We start from the raw sequence: 17,743 nt of genomic DNA, 5'->3' as shown, positions 1-17,743 counted from the left end.
ACACTCTGGTCTGCTAAAGCACGCAGTTTTTAAGTTGAATGAAGCTGGGTTGAGGACTCACAGCAAATGGCAATCAGGATTTGTCTCCAGGAAGAAAGGACCCACCCTGAACCCACAATTCCAAGGTACTAACACTTACTAAGTCAGTGTTTCAAAGGTAAAGCTAGGATGGGAACATATGCTACATTCCCTTTGCCTCAGACATGATGAGTTTTCAAAATTAGGTTGAAATTTCCAATTAGTCAGAACAATGTAGTGCTTTGAAGTTGGAAAATGCTTTGCATAATGCTAATAATATTTTGGCAGTGGTAGTTCTAAACGTGGATCACAGCTATTCTTTTCAGAGAAAGAAATCGCTCCTTTGAGGAAAAATTATATTCTTGACATTAGAAGGGTTTTATAAGATAAATCCCAATTAAGGAAGTTAAATTCAACCTAGTCATGCACTGCATGTCTACGATGTTCATGGCCTAGGGCTTGGCACGATGGAGAAGCAATGTCTAAGTTCTAGTCCAAATGCTGGAAGGCTCAAGACCCAAGAAGAGCCAATGTTTCAGTTCAAGTCCAAAGGCAAGAGAGTACATCTAGCTCGGCATTGGGCAGGAGCAGTTTCCTCCTACTTAGCCTTTTAGTTCTATTCACCTCTGCAGTGGGTCGGATGAAGCCCAACTACACAAAGGGGGCAATCTGCTTTGCTCAGTCTACCAACTTATCAAGTGTTAATCTCAAGCAGAAGCACTGGCAGTCACGCTCAGAACAGTGGTCGACCAAGTGTCCGGACATACAAGAAAGCTGAGTTGACACCCAGAAGGAACTGTCACACAGACTATTCTCTAGTTCCGTTCCTCACTATAATTTAGCCACTGAACCTATCCTGACAGCAGTGTATATCTGTTGCTCATTTGATCTAATGTCCTGTCTATATCCTGTCCCCTTTGTCACTGACAACCAGTGTCATTCTAAGGACTGATAGCTTCCCAGCCACAAGAAAACCAAGTGCTTTCAAAAGGTTGTGTTGCCTTTCAGAGTGTTTAGGCATTTCTAGGTACTGCCCCATTGTTTCTGTCTTTATAGCCTTTTGAAGACACCTCAAAACTTCCAAAACAGCCCATAGTATGTCAAGGTAATAGGACAAAGAATGACTTCAATAGATGCTACTATCAAATTCAGTAACCTCATTTTAAGTTTGCCTGCAGTATTTGACATTGTTGATAATCTCCTACTTTTTGAAAACATTGCAAGACAAAAAAAATACTAATCTCATCTGATAAAAATTTTGCCTTCTAAAATAGATATTCTACTGGCCATCATCTATAATTCATTTATATTATTCAGACATGGATACAACTTTTCTCTAGGTTTTACTAATCTTAAAATTATCTCTTATCAAAAATCTTAATGTAAGATCAGAAACTTTGAAACCACTAGAGGAAAACCTAAGGGAAACACTTCAGGATATTTTTTTTTTTTAAAGATAAAAGGAGAGAAACATTAACAGACATACAACATTTTACAACATGCACTTCAGGATATTGACTGAGGCAATGATTTGCTGAACAGCACTCTGATCATTCAGGAAATAACAGCAAGAACTGGCAAATGGGACTGGATCAAATTTAAAAGGTGCTTCATAGCAAAGGGAATAACAGAATAAAGGGAGAGAGTACAGAACTGGAGAAAACATTTGCCAGCTGTCCATCTGACAAAAGATTAATATCCAGGATATATTAAAGACACAAAAGTTAAACACCAGAGAACAAGTAATCTAATAAATAAATTGGAAAATGAGCTGAATAAACAGTTCCCAAAAGGAATATAATTAATCAACAATTATATGAAAAAAATGTTGCACCTCTTTGGCCATAACATAAATGCAACTTAAAACTATAGTGAGATTCCATACATCCCAATTAGAATAATTGTTATCGTGAAAACAAAGAGTAATAAATGCTGGCAATGATAGAAGGAAAAGGGAAATATTGTACTATACGGGTGGGAATGGAAACTAGTACAACCACTGTGTAAATCAGAAAGGAGGCTCTAAAACATAAAAATAAATCTACCATATGATCCAGCTTTACTATTTCTGAGTATATGCCTGACAGAGTTAAAGTCAGCATGCTACAGAGATAACTGCACAACCAGCAGCACAATTCACAGTAGCTAAGCTGTGGAATCAGCCTAGATGTCCATCAACAGATGATGGATAAGAAAATGTGGTGTTTAACAGAAGCAAGGACAAAAACCATATTATCATCTCAATAGATGCAGGGAAATCATTTGACAAAATCTAATATCCATTCATGATAAAAACCCTAAAGAAAACTAGAACAGAAGGTCTTCATCCCAATCTGATAAAAGCCGTATGTGACAAACCAACAGCCAACATCATACTAAATGGAGAAGAGCTGAAAGTTTTCACTCTAAAATCAGGAACATGACAAGGAGGCGAACTATCACCATTCCTGTTCAATACCGTCCTCAAAACATTAGTCAGAGCAACTAGAAAAGAGAAAGAAATTGAAGAAATATGGATAGAAAATGAAGAAGTTAAATTATCATTATTTGTTGATGACATGATCCTCTACGTAGAAGACTCCCAAAACATCACCACCAAAAGACTTTTAGAATTAACAACTAAATTGGTGGCATAGAAAGATACAAAGTTAACACTCAAAAACTAATAGTATTCCTGTACACCAATCTCTCTCTCACCAAGAGAGAAATTATGGAAACAATACCTTTCACGATAGCATCAAGATAAATGAATTACTTAGGAGCTGACCTAAGAAAGCGAAAGACCTCTACAATTAAAACCATAGTACACTGAAAAAAGAGATTGAAAAGGATGCAAATCTTCAGAAAATGAAAAGATCTCCACTGTTCCTGGATAGGCAGAATCAATATAGTCAAAATGAACATACTTCCAAAATTGTTATACAGATTTAAGGCAACTGCAGTCAAAATACTAACAGCATTCCTCACAGTGCTGGTGAAAAAAATCCTAAAACTCATATGCAGCCAGAAGAGACCTAGAATAGCAACAACAATTTTGGACAACAAAAGCAAGGCAGACGGTGCAACAATCCCTGACTTGAATCCCTGATTTGTTATACTACAAAGCTACAGTGATTTAAAAAACAGCATGGTATTGGGAAAAAACAGACTGGTGGGTCAATGGAACAGAATAAGGACATGGAAACAGTGCAGGCATATTTAGTTACCTTAACTTGGCTGAATATCTTCACTGGAGGAAAGAAAGCTTTTTCAACAAATGGTGCTGGGAAAATTGGCTTTTTACATGCCAGAGATTGAACCCAGACCCATAATCTCACTATGCGCTAAACTAAAATCAAAATGGACCAAAGACCTAAATATTAAAACAGAAACAATCTGCTAGAAGATAGAATAGGTAAACTCTTGAAAACATAGGTGTAGGCAAAGACTTTATGAACAAAACCCTTGTTGCAGAGGAAATATTACAAAGAATCAATAAATGGGATCACATCAAGTTAAAAAGTTTCTGTACAGCAAAGGAAATCACCAACAGAGTGAAGAGACAACCTACAAAGTGGGAAAAAAATTTTGTCAGCTACTCCCCAGACAGATCACTAATTTCAAGAATACATAAAGAATTCAAAAACTTAGACTCCACGAATTTAAAGACCCAATCAAAAACTGTATACCTGAAAGGGACACTTCTCAGATAAAGAAGTACAAACAACCCATAAATACACAAGAAAATGTTTCAACATCACTGGCCATTTCAGAAATGCAAATTAAAGCAACACTTAGCTTTCTTCTCACTCCAGAAAGAATGGCTATTATCAAGAAATTAACCAGTAACTAATGCTGGCCAGGCTGTCAGGGAAAGGAACTGTTCTCTATTGTTGGTGGGAGTGAAAACTGGTACAACCACTATGGAAATCGGTATGGAGATTCCTCAAAAAACTAAAATTAGAGGTTCCATTTGATCCAACTGTTCCCCTCCTAGGTATCTTCCCCAAAAGAGTTAAAGATACCATATTACACTGATATATGCACACCCAGGTTTATAGCAGCACAGTTCATAATAGCTAAATCTTGGAAGCAGCCTATATGCTCATCAACACATGAATGGATAAAGAAAATGTGGAACAGTATTTATATACATTGGAGTGCTAATCTGCCATAAGGAAGGAGAAATGAGGCATTTTTAGGTAAATGGATACACCTCCAGACCATACTCTTAAGTGAAATAAATCAGGCACACAAGTTTAAATGATGCATTATTCCACTTGTGTGGGAAATCCAAAGTATAAATAAGGAGCAGAATGGGTGAGAGATATTCGGAAGTAAGGAAGAACTTATTCAAATGGGAAAGGAAACAAGAGGAAGGGTGGGAGGGAAGGAAGGGAAAAGGGATTTAAAGAGAAAAGAATTGAAAGAAAAAATGAAAATACAGCTTTTGTAAGTGTGGAAGGGACCAAGGGTTGGAGGGAAGGGAGGGCAAGGGAAGGGAACCAAAAAAGGAAAAAAAGAACAAGATGTGATACATACAGGGACACATCCCTCACAATGCATGTGATCATTATGCACTGCAAATATGTATTAATGAAAAATAGAAATAAAATGTGATGTATGTGTGCAACAGAGAATTATTTACCCTGAAGAAGAACAAAGTGATATTATTTGCAGAAAAATCGGATGGAACTGGAGATCGTCATGTTAAACAAAATAAGCCAGACTCACAAAGACAAGAGTGCATGTTTCCTATCATATGTGAAATCTTGCAAGGGTGACATGAAAGTGGAAAGGAGACTGTAATAAAAGGGGGCAGGGATGGAGGAGGAGGAGTAAGACAGGACAATGGAGAGGGAGTATATGTTCAAAGTATGGTATATGCGTGTGTGAAAATGCTACAATAAAACTTACACTGTTCATTTACTACATGCTAAGAATTATAATTTTTAAAAATATACAATTAACAATTATCTCCTATTTCCAAGTAATTGTAATTAAAGTTGAAACGCAAATTAAAGGACAATTTTTGGCTGAATCAACTTAAAACCCAAACCCCTATATTCACAATCTCTATATTAACCATGACTCAAAACATTATTTTGGATAGAATGATACTTGAAATAGAAACGAAAGCAAAAATATCAAAATAACTAACAGATTTAAGTTGCATTTTCCTTGCTGAAAACAATATTTGCTCTTATGAAGAAATGATTTTCTGCCAAGAGAAACAAGCCTTGCGTTAAGGCAACATCACTAAAGAAAGACTTCCGTGGGTATTTTTGTTCTCCAGTAACAAGAACCTAGTTTAAATTAACTCATTCTTCAAACAAGATAATTCTGCATGATTAAACTTGTAATATCATCAAAGCACAGTGGGATAAATTTTCAAAGTGAATACATACTTCCCACTGCGAGGGTCTAATGTGTATGTCTATTGCTTTTGAGGTCAATTAGCTGACGTTAATCAACTTGCAAATAATTATTTCATGAAGGAAATGTAGCTTCCCTATTGAAAAATAATTTTTTTCAAGGACATTTGGAACTCAGTGAAGTAGAAAAATCCTCATTTTGAGCAAACAGGCTTCCACTTTCGGGTAAAATTGTCTAATATGTCTTCTCTTAAGAAGAGATCCATTGAGTTGGGCGTGATGGCACATGCATGTAATCCCGACACTCAAGAGGCTGAGGCAGGAGGATTATTGTGAGTTCGAGATCAGCCTGGACTACAAAGTGAGCTCAAGGCCAGCCTGAACTGCATAGCGAGACCCTGTCTCAAAAGACAAAAAAAAGAAGAGATCCACTGAACACGAAAAAGCTACAAGGCCAGCAGAGCAGTGAATCACACACTGGCACAGGAAAGAACTCAGCACACCGTGTGGCTGCGTGGCCAGAAAGAGAGTATAGTAAGACGATCAATAGCTTGAGCTTCGGAGGCCAGCACAAGGCACCTGGCATGACACACGCAGCAAAAGGTGTTCACTGCCTGTCCCCTCTTTCTAGACCAAGGCCGTAGGGACTTAGTGACTAGATCCTGGCAAGTAGCATGCGGCGAAAGTAAGATAAGAGGCTTATGTAGGCGCTGCCCTAAAACACCACCCAGGACCCTCTACCCCTGCTTTTCCTTTTCCCTTCAGCAACATCTGTGACAGCCACCTACGCAGGGTGCTATCTTCCCAACAGAAAATGACCTAGATTCCTGAGTCATCTCCTGGAGGAACAGACACAAGCAGAAATTATTCTTTCAGAGGTTTGGGGATTTATGTGATTTTGCAAGGTAGCCAAGTGGTCTCCAATATTCTTAACCAAGTGGAAAAACTTCCCCAGTGTCAGTTTTCTCATGTATGAAATGGGTATAATCCAGCATGATGAACTCAGAGATGTTCTAAGGTTACTCTTGGAAAGAACTTAGAAGAGACGTGGCACGTGCTGAGTATCCAATCAACATTAGCTCTGTGCGTGTGTGTGTATGTGTGTGTGTGTGTGTGTGTGTCTATGTATGATGATTACAACAAGATCCTTATTGAGAAGTAGAGCTACAAGCTGGAAGGAAGAAAAAGAAATGGTGAGAAGGGGTCCTACAGGGGATTAGAACTGACAGAAAAAGAAACATTTTCCAGAGAACTGCAGGACCAAGTCATGGGTAGATGAACAAAGAAAGAGCATGAAGGTGCCTGGGTGACACTGTCCTAATCTCTCCTCTCTCGGATCAGCATAAGGAAGAACAGAGCCCAGGGGTCAAGTCGGGGTGGTGATGGCATTTGGGGACCCCAGCTCTGTGAAAAGGCAATGAAAGGAGCCCCCTGGGAGTCATGGAGACCCTGGTACATGAGGGTTGGCTGAGATCTCAGCCATTCGCAACCACCTTGGAGCAAAGTAGGAAGCAAAAAAGCTGATGAGGGGGCTACAAATTTAAGGGGAACAGAACAAATTTTAAATAACTGCTGGGGTTCTACAGACACTTTGAAATTGCACTCAACTGGAAAAGACTCCTTTCACATGGAGGGAAGGATGTTTCTCACAGGGGGACAGCTCCAAGGAAGCAATGTACCTTCCAGAGGAAGCTCAGAAAACAGCACGATGTGAATGTCAGTGTGGAGGGCATTTCTATTATTTTTAAAGTTATGAACAATGCACAAAGCCACCTAGATCTAAAATAAAGCCTCACATCGCTTCACAAAAAGTAGGTAGTTTGCAAAACACAATAGTCAGAAAATAGCAGAACTACCACTGAAAAACAGCTTTATAAAAGCAATAACTTGCTACTATTTAAAGTGTGGTAAATAAAATAGTATTTCTGTTTTAACAGAAGAAATAAAAGACAGCCATGTTGTAAATCAAGATCCATCTGCCAACCCTTAGATCCCAGCACAGTTCTGATAAACTTGCCAAACTGTCCCCAAATCTAAGTAGGATTATCAAAATTCATAGACTTATAATACAACCCTGTAGACCCAACATTAAGTCAGAGGATTAATTTTACCATTGTTATTGTCATTATTCAGAGGTGAAGGAGAATCCTGTATCCTTCTATGGAAACCCAAGCATATTAACAGAAATGGTAAATCTTAGATGATGGAGGTAAAATTATCTGCCTTATTAACCAAAAATAATTACTTATGCGTCTGGGCATTACCAATCAATAGTTAAACCAAAGCAGTGTAGAAATGCTGAGATGAAAATAGGTACAGTTAAAAATACATGAGGTATCTAGCCATTTCAAATTCTGTCAGTAGTATTGAAGAAGGAAAGATACCATACAAAGTATCATAAACTATATATCTATAGAAATGGGATGTTTCTGAACAAAAAGTAAAGTTATGGTAAAATATGATATTGGATCCTTTTCTTGTGCTATATAAACAAAACTGAAATCCATACTGATTAAAGACTTTGGTGGGAAACAAAATTTTAAAATGCTCAATGGAAAATATCAGACAATGTCTTTCAGATGTCTGAGCAGGAAAATATTGTCTTAAGTAGGATATAAAATGAATTAACTACAAAAGCAAAATTTGAGAAACATAACAAGAATGACCATCCATCAGAAAACTCCTTGAAGTCAAAAGACAAACTAACACCTTAGAGAAAATTTATTATTCATATAACTGACAAAATTAGTATCAAAACTGGAGAATGCTTACAAATAAACCATAACAACACATACAATGTGGGCAAAAAGGAAAAAAGAGACATTACATAGATAGGAAACATGTGGTTAATGCATACACGAAGAGGAATTCAGTAGCATTAACAATCAGCAACACATAAGCACAACTAGATACTTTTTCTACACCTATGTAGTTGGCTAATATTAAAAATTCTGATACTCCCAAATGAAGATGATGTGAATCTACAGCATCATTTACACCTTGCACTTGGAAGTACATATTAGTGCAACTTTGAAAAATAGCTGCCCTGTAATTGAGTACTCACATAGGTCCCAGTGTATCTTATATTCACTTCTAGGTCTACATCCTCTAGAACAAGAAAAACACATCCTCTAGCACATACACATTAGAAGACATATGAGAATGCATATCAGTCCCTGTCCATGGCAGAATAGATGGATAGAAATCTGTACAGCAGCAAAAAAGAATGAATTCCAACAGTTTGGCTATGTCTTACTGGTATGTATTAAGTGAAAAAGTACCAGACAATTTCAAGTATGATAATAGAACATGAGTCATGCATGAGACCATGTTTATAAAAGTTGAAAACCATTAAATATAACTGCTTTTAGTGAAAATATGTCAATCTCAAAACCATGAAAAGGAAAACAAAGGGTTGATCAAGATTCCAAGTGCTCATTCCTTCTGGATAGGATATGTAAGATGGGGAATGGTCTCATGACAATGTGATGACAGACAAGATATAACTTCTGTTTAGGTGTGGTTGACTGATATTTACTAACTATACCAAACAGGCCATGCATGGACAAGATGAAAGATTTCTAAGCTAAAATAACTCATATAATTTCAATTCCCCAAACCTACTCCTTATTCAGAAACCAAGAATTAATGTCATTCTAATTCTGTGTATGTCAGATTATGTTTTTAGCAGAGAAATTCTCTTTGAAAACAGACTTGACTAAAATATCAAACCAAACTCATTTCCATGCAAATAGTGCAAACCTCCAATTACTAGCTTTAAATGAGACTACAGGTTGTCTATCCTTTATCCAAATGCTTGGGACTAAAAGTATTTTAGATAATAGTGCTATTCAGATTTGGGAATATTTGCATAGACATTATTGGTTGGACATCCTTAATCCAAAACTTCAATATCTAAACTGCAGTTACATGGCACTTTAAAACATTTTGCATTTTGGAGTATTTCTGATTTGGGGTTTTTGAATTAGCAATGGTCAACCCATATCAACGAAAGAGTCTTTATTTGTTCTAGCACTAGTTAAAAGTGAGAAATTACAAACATCTTAAAGATCCATCAAGAGAGGAATGGTTTAAAACATCAGCCTACATTTATAGGCTTTCAGTAATTTACCTTATCCACACACTGACTGGGTATCCACAGTTTGTCAGATGCAGTGGGATATGAAGATGAACAATACTGATGCTGAGGCTTAACTCTGGCAGAAAAGACAGGCAGTAATGAAAGAATCACACATGTAAACGTGTACTGAAAACTGATAAGAGCTGTGCAGAAAAAGAACACAGAGCTATAAAAGAGAAAAACAGAGATGTTTATCTTCAAACATTTAGCCAGACTTCCTGAGAAACGAGGACATGTAACAAAGGTCTGACACAGATCTGCAGTTAGCTAACCAGGCACACATAAGAGAGGGTGGCCCTGTGATGGGGGAAGCTCAAGCTACTGGGAGGCATTATGGCTTGTGGCTAGATCTTCCCCCAAAACCTCATGCAGTCATAGATAGGGCTTTTTCAGAGGTGGCTGGACCTAGAGTGATGCTTAGATTGACTCATGGCGTGATGCTAAATTCAAAGGCATTAGGATTAAGGGTGTGAGTGCTACCAATCCTAAGTAAACTAGATAAGATATAAGAGATAGAAACAGGTATCATCACACCTTGTTTACTTTGCTACTTTCTGCCTGCCATGAACTGTTTCTCCTCTGCAATGCCTGTCTCCCATGCCACCCTGTCTTGGAGCCAGTCAATTACGGACTGAAACCTCTACAAACTATAGCCTTGCAAACTGTAAACCTTTTCCTTTTAACTTTGAGTGTTGGGTATTTTTTCTCAGCAACAAGAAAAGTAACTAAGGCAGAATGTAGTATCAGAGAAGGGGTGTTGTTTCTGTGACATTATCTGGCCATGTGGCTCAAAAGCTGACTTGTAGGAAGGGGAAGAGTTTGGAAAGTTTTGGAGATACCTGCTGAAAAGTAGAGCTGAAATGCCTTCAGCTGTACTGTATGGGAGATTTTGATCAGAGCTCAGAAGACTAGAATACTGATATAAATGCTGCTGATAAAGACTGGGCTCAAGAGGTTTCTGCTGAGGATTGCATTGGCTGTTGGACCCAGATGATGTGTCTTATGGCTTGGCAGAAAGTTTGTCTGCATTTTGCTCATGTCCAGAGACTTTGCCTGAGACTGAGATTAAGGGTGGCAGAATAATATGGCAGAAGAAATTTCAAGACAGTCCAATGTTGAGGTGGTGGCATGGTGACTGTTGGGGGCTTTTAGCCAGCTTTATGTTGAGAATCGGAAGCAAATAGCTCAGCAGAATGACTTAAAAAGTTGTGAGTTTAGCCAGAAAGGAAATTCCAGTAAAGTTGTGACCTGCAAAGATGGAACAGAGTAGAAAATGGTCACTGAAAAGACTAGCAAGAAAAAGCCAAGAATTTCAGAAGACAACAGAAAAGATGGCCTGAGGACAACGCAGGAATCAGCAGGACTCCAGCCTTTTCAGCCTTAGGGTTGTGAAAGTGGAAGACTTTACTTTGAGAAGAGAGCCCCAGAATGCCATATTCCAGAATGGTGGTGGCCTAGGTAGATAGGTTGTTCCTCAGAATTTGCTCCATAGACTCCTATAGCCAAAAAAGAAGAAAGCCTGGCTACTACTCCAGCTGGCAGCAGACCTTGGCATCATCCATGTGATGTTAGTTTTAGGTGTATGCAGAATATAAGAGTTGAGGTCAGGAAGGCTTCCACTCAGATTTCAGAAGGCCTGGGAGGCCAGGCACTGTGCTCCTGAGAGGGCAGTGTGTGACGCTATGAATGTGAAGCTAAGGTGCAGTAGAGACCCTAGAAGTTTGAAGAAGTCAAGAATGTGGATCATCTGAGGAAAACTGCAAGGAGGTAACAAAGTAGGCCCAAGAGAGAAGCCATGGAAGCTACAACCACCAGAAGTGCCATAGGGGCGGAGGCACTGAAGCCCTTTGGAGTTCACTATTTGCCACAGATTGCTGGGCATGCTGGAAGTGGAAATGTGGGATTTAATGTTTTCCCTGCCAGACTTTGGTCTTGCTTTGTTCCCATTCTTTGCTATACCCCTGACTGTGACTTTTGGAATGGAAATGTCTTTCTTGTGCCACTGAATGTTGAAAGTGTTTAACTTTCTTTGCATTTTTACAGGAACTGGCAATTAAGAGTTTGCCTTAAATCTCAGAGGAGACTTTGGACTTGGATTTTTAGTAATACTGAAAATGTTAGGACTTTGGTAACTCTTAGAGATGGACTAATTGCCTTTTTCATAAAAGGATATGCATGAGTATTTGAGGGGCCAGGGGTAGAATATTCTGGTTTATGTCTAGATGTCCCCCTAAAGCCTCATGCACTTATAGATAGAGCTTTTTCAGAGGTGGCTGGACCTAGAGTGTGTAATGGGGATTGATTCATGGTATAATGCTAGTCTCAAGGGCACTAGGATTAAGGGCATGAGCGCTACCCACTCTAAGTATCCTGGATAAGATATAACGAATAGAAAGAGCTGTGTTCCTCCCTTGCTTGATTTGCTACCTTCTACCTGCCATGAACTGTTTCTCCTCTGTGATGCCTGCCTGCTGTGCCACCCTGCCTTGGGGTCAGCCAATGATGGACTGAAATCTCTACGAACTGTGAGCTAAATAAACCATTCCTCCTTTAACTTTCAGTATTGGGTATTTTGTCTCAGCAATGAGAAAAGTAATGGAGACACAAGGTAAAGGCCAGGGTGGCTGGAACTCAGAGCAAGGAAGACAATGACATGAGCTGGAACAGGTGAGAGAGATACCTCAAAGGAAAATAAAAACATATATTTTGGTCTTTGTCCAAAGAACAATGAGAAAAGGAGCTTAAACAAGAAAGCAAATACATTAGATATTTTGGGGAAGTGAACAAGGGCATGCATGTAGGGACCCAGTGCTCACTTCAGCATGATCACTTTGGTTCCAGTGTGTGCAAGGTCAAGAGTGGATGGAGAAACTGTGGAGGCTACTCAAAAGCACAGGCAGAGGACAAAGACAGCCAGCCCAGGGGCAGCAGCAGAGGTGTTGGCCCTGATAGGTCTTTAGGTGATGTAATAGAGAGTAATGGAAGTAGGAAGTAGCTGGAGAACATCTAGGATGACTTGTAAATATCTGGAAGATGAGCTGGTGAGCTTGGAGACACAATTTGTCCAGTTTGGGGACAACTGAGTTTAAGGTAGGCTGGGACATCTAAATGGAGATTCCAAGTAGGTAGTCAGATCCATGGTGGGTCTGCATACACAATTATAGAAGACACAAATGTAAAAGACAACCATATACTGCCCAAATGAACGAAGTTGGTCCACAGGTAACTGACGTGAAAGGACGTCTGTGATCTATCAGCAAATAACATTTAAAAAGCAAGCTACAGAAAAAAAAAAAAGCAAGCTACAGAAAATATGTATATGATCATCACTTTGTAAAACATGTTGAAAAATACTTCATGCTTGTAAGAGAGATGCACCTGTATTCATACACACACACGCACACACACACATGCACACTCACACACAGGTCTGAAAATAATATAGCAAGCTATTAGCCCATCACTATCATTTTATTAAATTTGGATGGGCATAAAGGAGTGAAGTAGTCTCATCTTTTAGTTTATAAACTTTACATTATTAGGTCTTACTGCTCACAATGAATAGCTGATCTCCACGTCTCCCACTTCATTCCATCTCTTTCTGCATCCTCAGCTTCTGCTTCATCCTGAATCCACACCCAGAAGCAGAAGTTGGCAGCAGGATGAGATGGAAAGAGGAAGGCTGATGTGAGTTTTGCACATTATTTGAAAATGAAATAGGAGCAACTTGTCTACTTTAAAGGTGCACCAAAAAAAAAAAGCCATATTAAAACGTTCACTGGTAAAACAGCCTTCTTGCTCCTAAAGGGTTTCTAATCAACATGGCCGAGCAGTAAGTCAATCAAGATGATTGCCAAACCCTGAAAGTCTGTGGGCAGGCACATGAGCCACTGCTGTCTCTTTGGAGCCATTCGATATGCTCGGAGGACTTCAAAGTCTCATATAAGATCCAAGAATACCACATACAAATCTCAGAATGCTATTGCCGTGCCCCACTGTGGAGAACAGGGAACCAGGAACTCGGGCTAATGAACATACAATAACAAGGAGAAATTAACATAAACAGAAGGATTAGGTGGCTTTATATAACTTGGGTGTTTGATCCTAGATTTTTCTTAAATTACTTGACATAATCACCCAACTCAGTGCCAGCCCACACCCGGTACATACTTGTGGAATTGTTTTTGAAACATCTAGGCCTCTATTTGACCAAGAATATTATTTCCCCAAAACAAAACTGGTGTAATGCTAAAATGGAAGCATCCTAACATCAGAAAGCAAACCAGAGGACACGATCATTCCCCTGTGACCTTCCTTCTTCCCTTCCCTGATTATATACAGACTGATGGAATCAAGTGAGATCTTGCGGTCACCTGTCACAGATGGATGAAGTACTGTGTATGCATCCTTAATTAAGAAGCATACACTGTACGGAGAAATAGACAGTATTCACTACATAAAACATACCAGGAAGGCAAAGGCAAGTGAAATTGCTCCCCTCCTGCTTTTCATTTGCATCAATACAGCTTGCCTCGTTCTTGCACGGTTTCTTGTGGCAGGCATCGAATTCTTCACAGAAAGTACCAATGTACTGGTCCTCACAGGTGCAGGAAAAAGTTGCCTGGAACACAAAAATACAGGGCTTGTTACCTGGATCTCCTAACATGCACACTTTGTTTGAGAAACTTAAGATTTAAAAGTACCACATCTTTTCTATAAAGGTACCAATACTGAGTACTTATTTCACTTATGTCATAATCTGGTTAAAATCATACCTTTAGGAGAAACAGTGTGTGTTTCTTTGCAGTTTAATCTCGGGCATTTAGTTTTATAGTTCTCTATTCATACTTACCCCAATCGTTTTCAAACTTCTTAAAATAGAAATGGAAAGAATAACTTGTTTTAAGCTAAAGGTGAAGCTTTGCTGACCTGACATGGAAATGGCAATTTTGCTGGAGTAGATACATTGTGCTACAGCCATTAAATTAGATGTCACCCCAACCAACCAAAATCCTCAGCACAGATACCACTTGCAAAAAAGTCACCAAGCACCTACTCGGATCATGCTTCCAGAGCACCGAAAGGATATACCAAGTCACTACAAATCGGATTCAACATGCGGTTATATGGGTCCCTCAGTGCATGGGAAAATAAAAAGTACAATTCAAGTAACCATTCTGCTTCATTTATTATAGCAACATTATCTTAGTAAAACACCATTATCTTAGTAAATCCACCAGAATTGGATTTGAGGCTTTATTTCTAAGACAGTCATAAAAGTACAAATACAATCAGACCTTCCCACTCTCTTCCTAATGCCAACCTGAGGAAAGTGACATGTCTGAAAAAAACCACAAGACTCACTCCTCATGAAGTGATGTGGATCATTACAGGAGATTTCCATGAGAAAGAAAGGAAGAGAGGCAGAAGAAAAGGACCTTAGCAAACCTGCTACTTAAACTGTCTAAAACAAACAAAAGCACCTTCCTCAGCTCCCTCCCCAAGCCCTGCACACCAGCTGCGGTTCAATCTCTACTATTCCCAGGCACCGTCCTCCGCTCCCTGCCTCTTCTCGGCCCAGCCCTCCGCCCCTAACCTCAGAGACAGACTCCCGCCTCTCCCTCAGGTGTCTCAACCCAGCATCCATCAGCACAGCTGAATGAGGAAAGGGTTATCCCAGTCTTTGTTCATATGCTTTGTCCCTCAATCAAGTTTCACAGTTCTGTTACATTTCTTGATAAATGTATTCCTGCACATGTTAGATTTCTTTGTAGCTAGTGATATTTGTTTGTGTCATTCTTATAATACCCATCATGGTTGCTAGTGATCCTTGCCCACAAATAAGCTAGGGTTTTGTTCCCAGTCATGACACTGACATTTCATTAGCGCTTAGAATTTTTAGTTGGTCCTGAGGGGTTCTAGGTAACACAAAAAGGTGAGGGGAGGACTGCTAACTGCAGAGAGTGGCAACACTGCCTTCTTGTCTCCATCCCTCACAGTTATTGGCAGCTATCACAGGATGACTTTGATCATGAAGGGATATTTGTAAAACTTACCACTAAGTAGAATTCTACAATGACTGCTGAATTTTATCAAATGCCAGTTGCCTTTTATATTCATCCCTCTCTCCAACAGACTCACATCTAAGAAAAGCAATGAAACCAACAGCAAATACCTGTACAAAGCCTGGATAGAATCTGCACATAAGATCATGCTTTATATAGTAAAAGGATGCCTCTTACAAGTGACTGACTGAATGAATGAATGAATGAATGAACAGTTGACCAATCTGGACCTGAGACAACCAACCAAGAAGCCAAACAATAGAACACGACATTTATCTTGACCAAACATCCACATTTTGTACAGGTATTTGCTGTTGGTTTCATTGCTTTTGTGGACTGAATATGTTGTCGAGGAAAAATGACTGAGTCCTTATAATTTGTATAATCAAGTCTCCCTTAGTTTAAAACACAGTCTTCAATTATGTCTTAGAAACTAGAATGACTGAATGAATGGAATATAAGGAATATCTTTTGCTTCTTGTGTTAGAACTGCAATCTTTCCCTTTCATTTCTATCATCTCTCCATTTTTGTAGCAAATGGAAATTCCTCCTGCATTCTAGCAATAAGTGGATGGCTCATCTGATTTCTCCTAATGTGAGATGTATCTTTCTTGTGCATTTGCTTTGACTTGGTAGCTGGAAGCTGGATGAGGCTAACCAAGGTCTGTTAGAAATGTCTCTTTGAGACAGGAAACTCCTTTTTCTAGAACTGTCTTCTCAGAAAAATCTTGTCCTTGTTCAAAGACACAACAGAGTACATGTTTGATTGCAGAAATTGTCTTGAACCCTTTTGTGCATCCAAAGATTTGTGGCTGCCTTCGAAATGTAAACGGTGTGCACCCCAGTGCACATAATTCCAGAGTGGGCCTCTGTGTCGTGATGAATTACTCTGTATCATTGGTTTTGGCAGCTGTCTTCTACAATTTATGATTTGTAGCCAGACATTCCAGGCTGCAGATAAATTTCCTTGCTTATTTGAGGGATACATCTTGTATATCATTCATCTTGGGAGTGCCATGGAAAATATGCTGCTTGTGGAAATAAATTATTAAAATCCCCAAATCAAATATTGTCTGGTTAGCTTTTATTGAATTGAAAGCTAAAACAGAAGCCACACATTTTGTTTTGCTTTATTTTAAGCAGAGACTTTGGAAAAAGCTTTAAGAAACTATTAAAACAATTACTTTTGACAAGGCAAAACACAAATCAACTCTTAGACTTCAAGTGATGAGTGAGAAAGAAGATTAATACGTATTTACATATGCATGACCATAAAGTATGAGTTAAATCTTTGTGTGTTCTCTATCTTTTCATCCATAAAGTAGGATTCTTCTCTAAGTTCAAAACGCTTTTCTATAATATTAAAAGGGTGTGTTTGATAGTTTCAGGACAACTACCTTTTCAAGGAATGTGAATGTTTATAAGAGGAAACTATGTTTGTCGGTGTACATTTTTGTGGAAAACTGTGTTTGATCACGAAAGTTGTAAACTGCTAACTTTCCTTGAGAAATGTAATCAACTGCCTATGGTATTGCTAATCAATGTCCAATTAACTCCTGAGACAAAAATAAACTATAAAGGACACTATAAAGAACAAAATAAACTTATTTAAAATTAGTAGCTTAACTAAATTACAGAAGACACTTCCCTGTAAAAGGACTGCGTATGTACATGCAAAAATATTTTTCAAGTAAAATTAAAAGTGACCTTCAGAGATTAATTTTGAAACCCAATACACAATCGCAATTTTCCACAGCAGCTTGAAGTCAAATATTCCATTTTTACATTAATGAAATTTTCTCTGGCGGAGGTAGGAAGCTTACTTAAAAACTTTCAGTTGAAAAATGTCGTTCATAGAAACACTCATTTGTTTACCTACGCCACAAATATTTATTCAGCACTTATTCCAGGGTCATAAAAGTGAACATGACTCCCATGGAGATTATATGAACGACAATAAACAAAACAAACAAGTAAATGGCATAGTATACTAGGTAATAAATTCCATGAGCAACAAAGACAGGGAATTAAAGTGCAATGGGCAAAATTTTAAATGGGATGCCTTGATATGGTGCAAATTGGGCATAGAGTTGATAAGAGAAGGGAGTGTGCATGTGATGCCTTCTAAGGGAAGATATTTCGGGGAATGGAATGGCCAATGCAGA

The 17,743-nt window shown here is 38.7% G+C and overlaps 1 protein-coding gene across 1 annotated transcript in view; it reads right to left on the bottom strand.

Moving 5' to 3' along the window:
* Dner (delta/notch-like EGF repeat containing) overlaps positions 1-17,743 on the bottom strand; it is a gene marked incomplete at its 5' end in the record, with an annotated part of 308,295 nt that overhangs the window by 104,105 nt on the left and 186,447 nt on the right. The window contains 1 exon segment of the mRNA XM_013519994.1: positions 13,981-14,134. Within this exon segment, the coding sequence (XP_013375448.1) occupies positions 13,981-14,134 (154 nt within the window).

The sequence above is a fragment of the Chinchilla lanigera genome, unplaced genomic scaffold (assembly GCF_000276665.1).
Source record: "Chinchilla lanigera isolate Chin_1 unplaced genomic scaffold, ChiLan1.0 scaffold00052, whole genome shotgun sequence".
NCBI lineage: Eukaryota > Metazoa > Chordata > Mammalia > Rodentia > Chinchillidae > Chinchilla > Chinchilla lanigera.
This window is presented reverse-complemented; position numbering and strand designations above follow the sequence as displayed.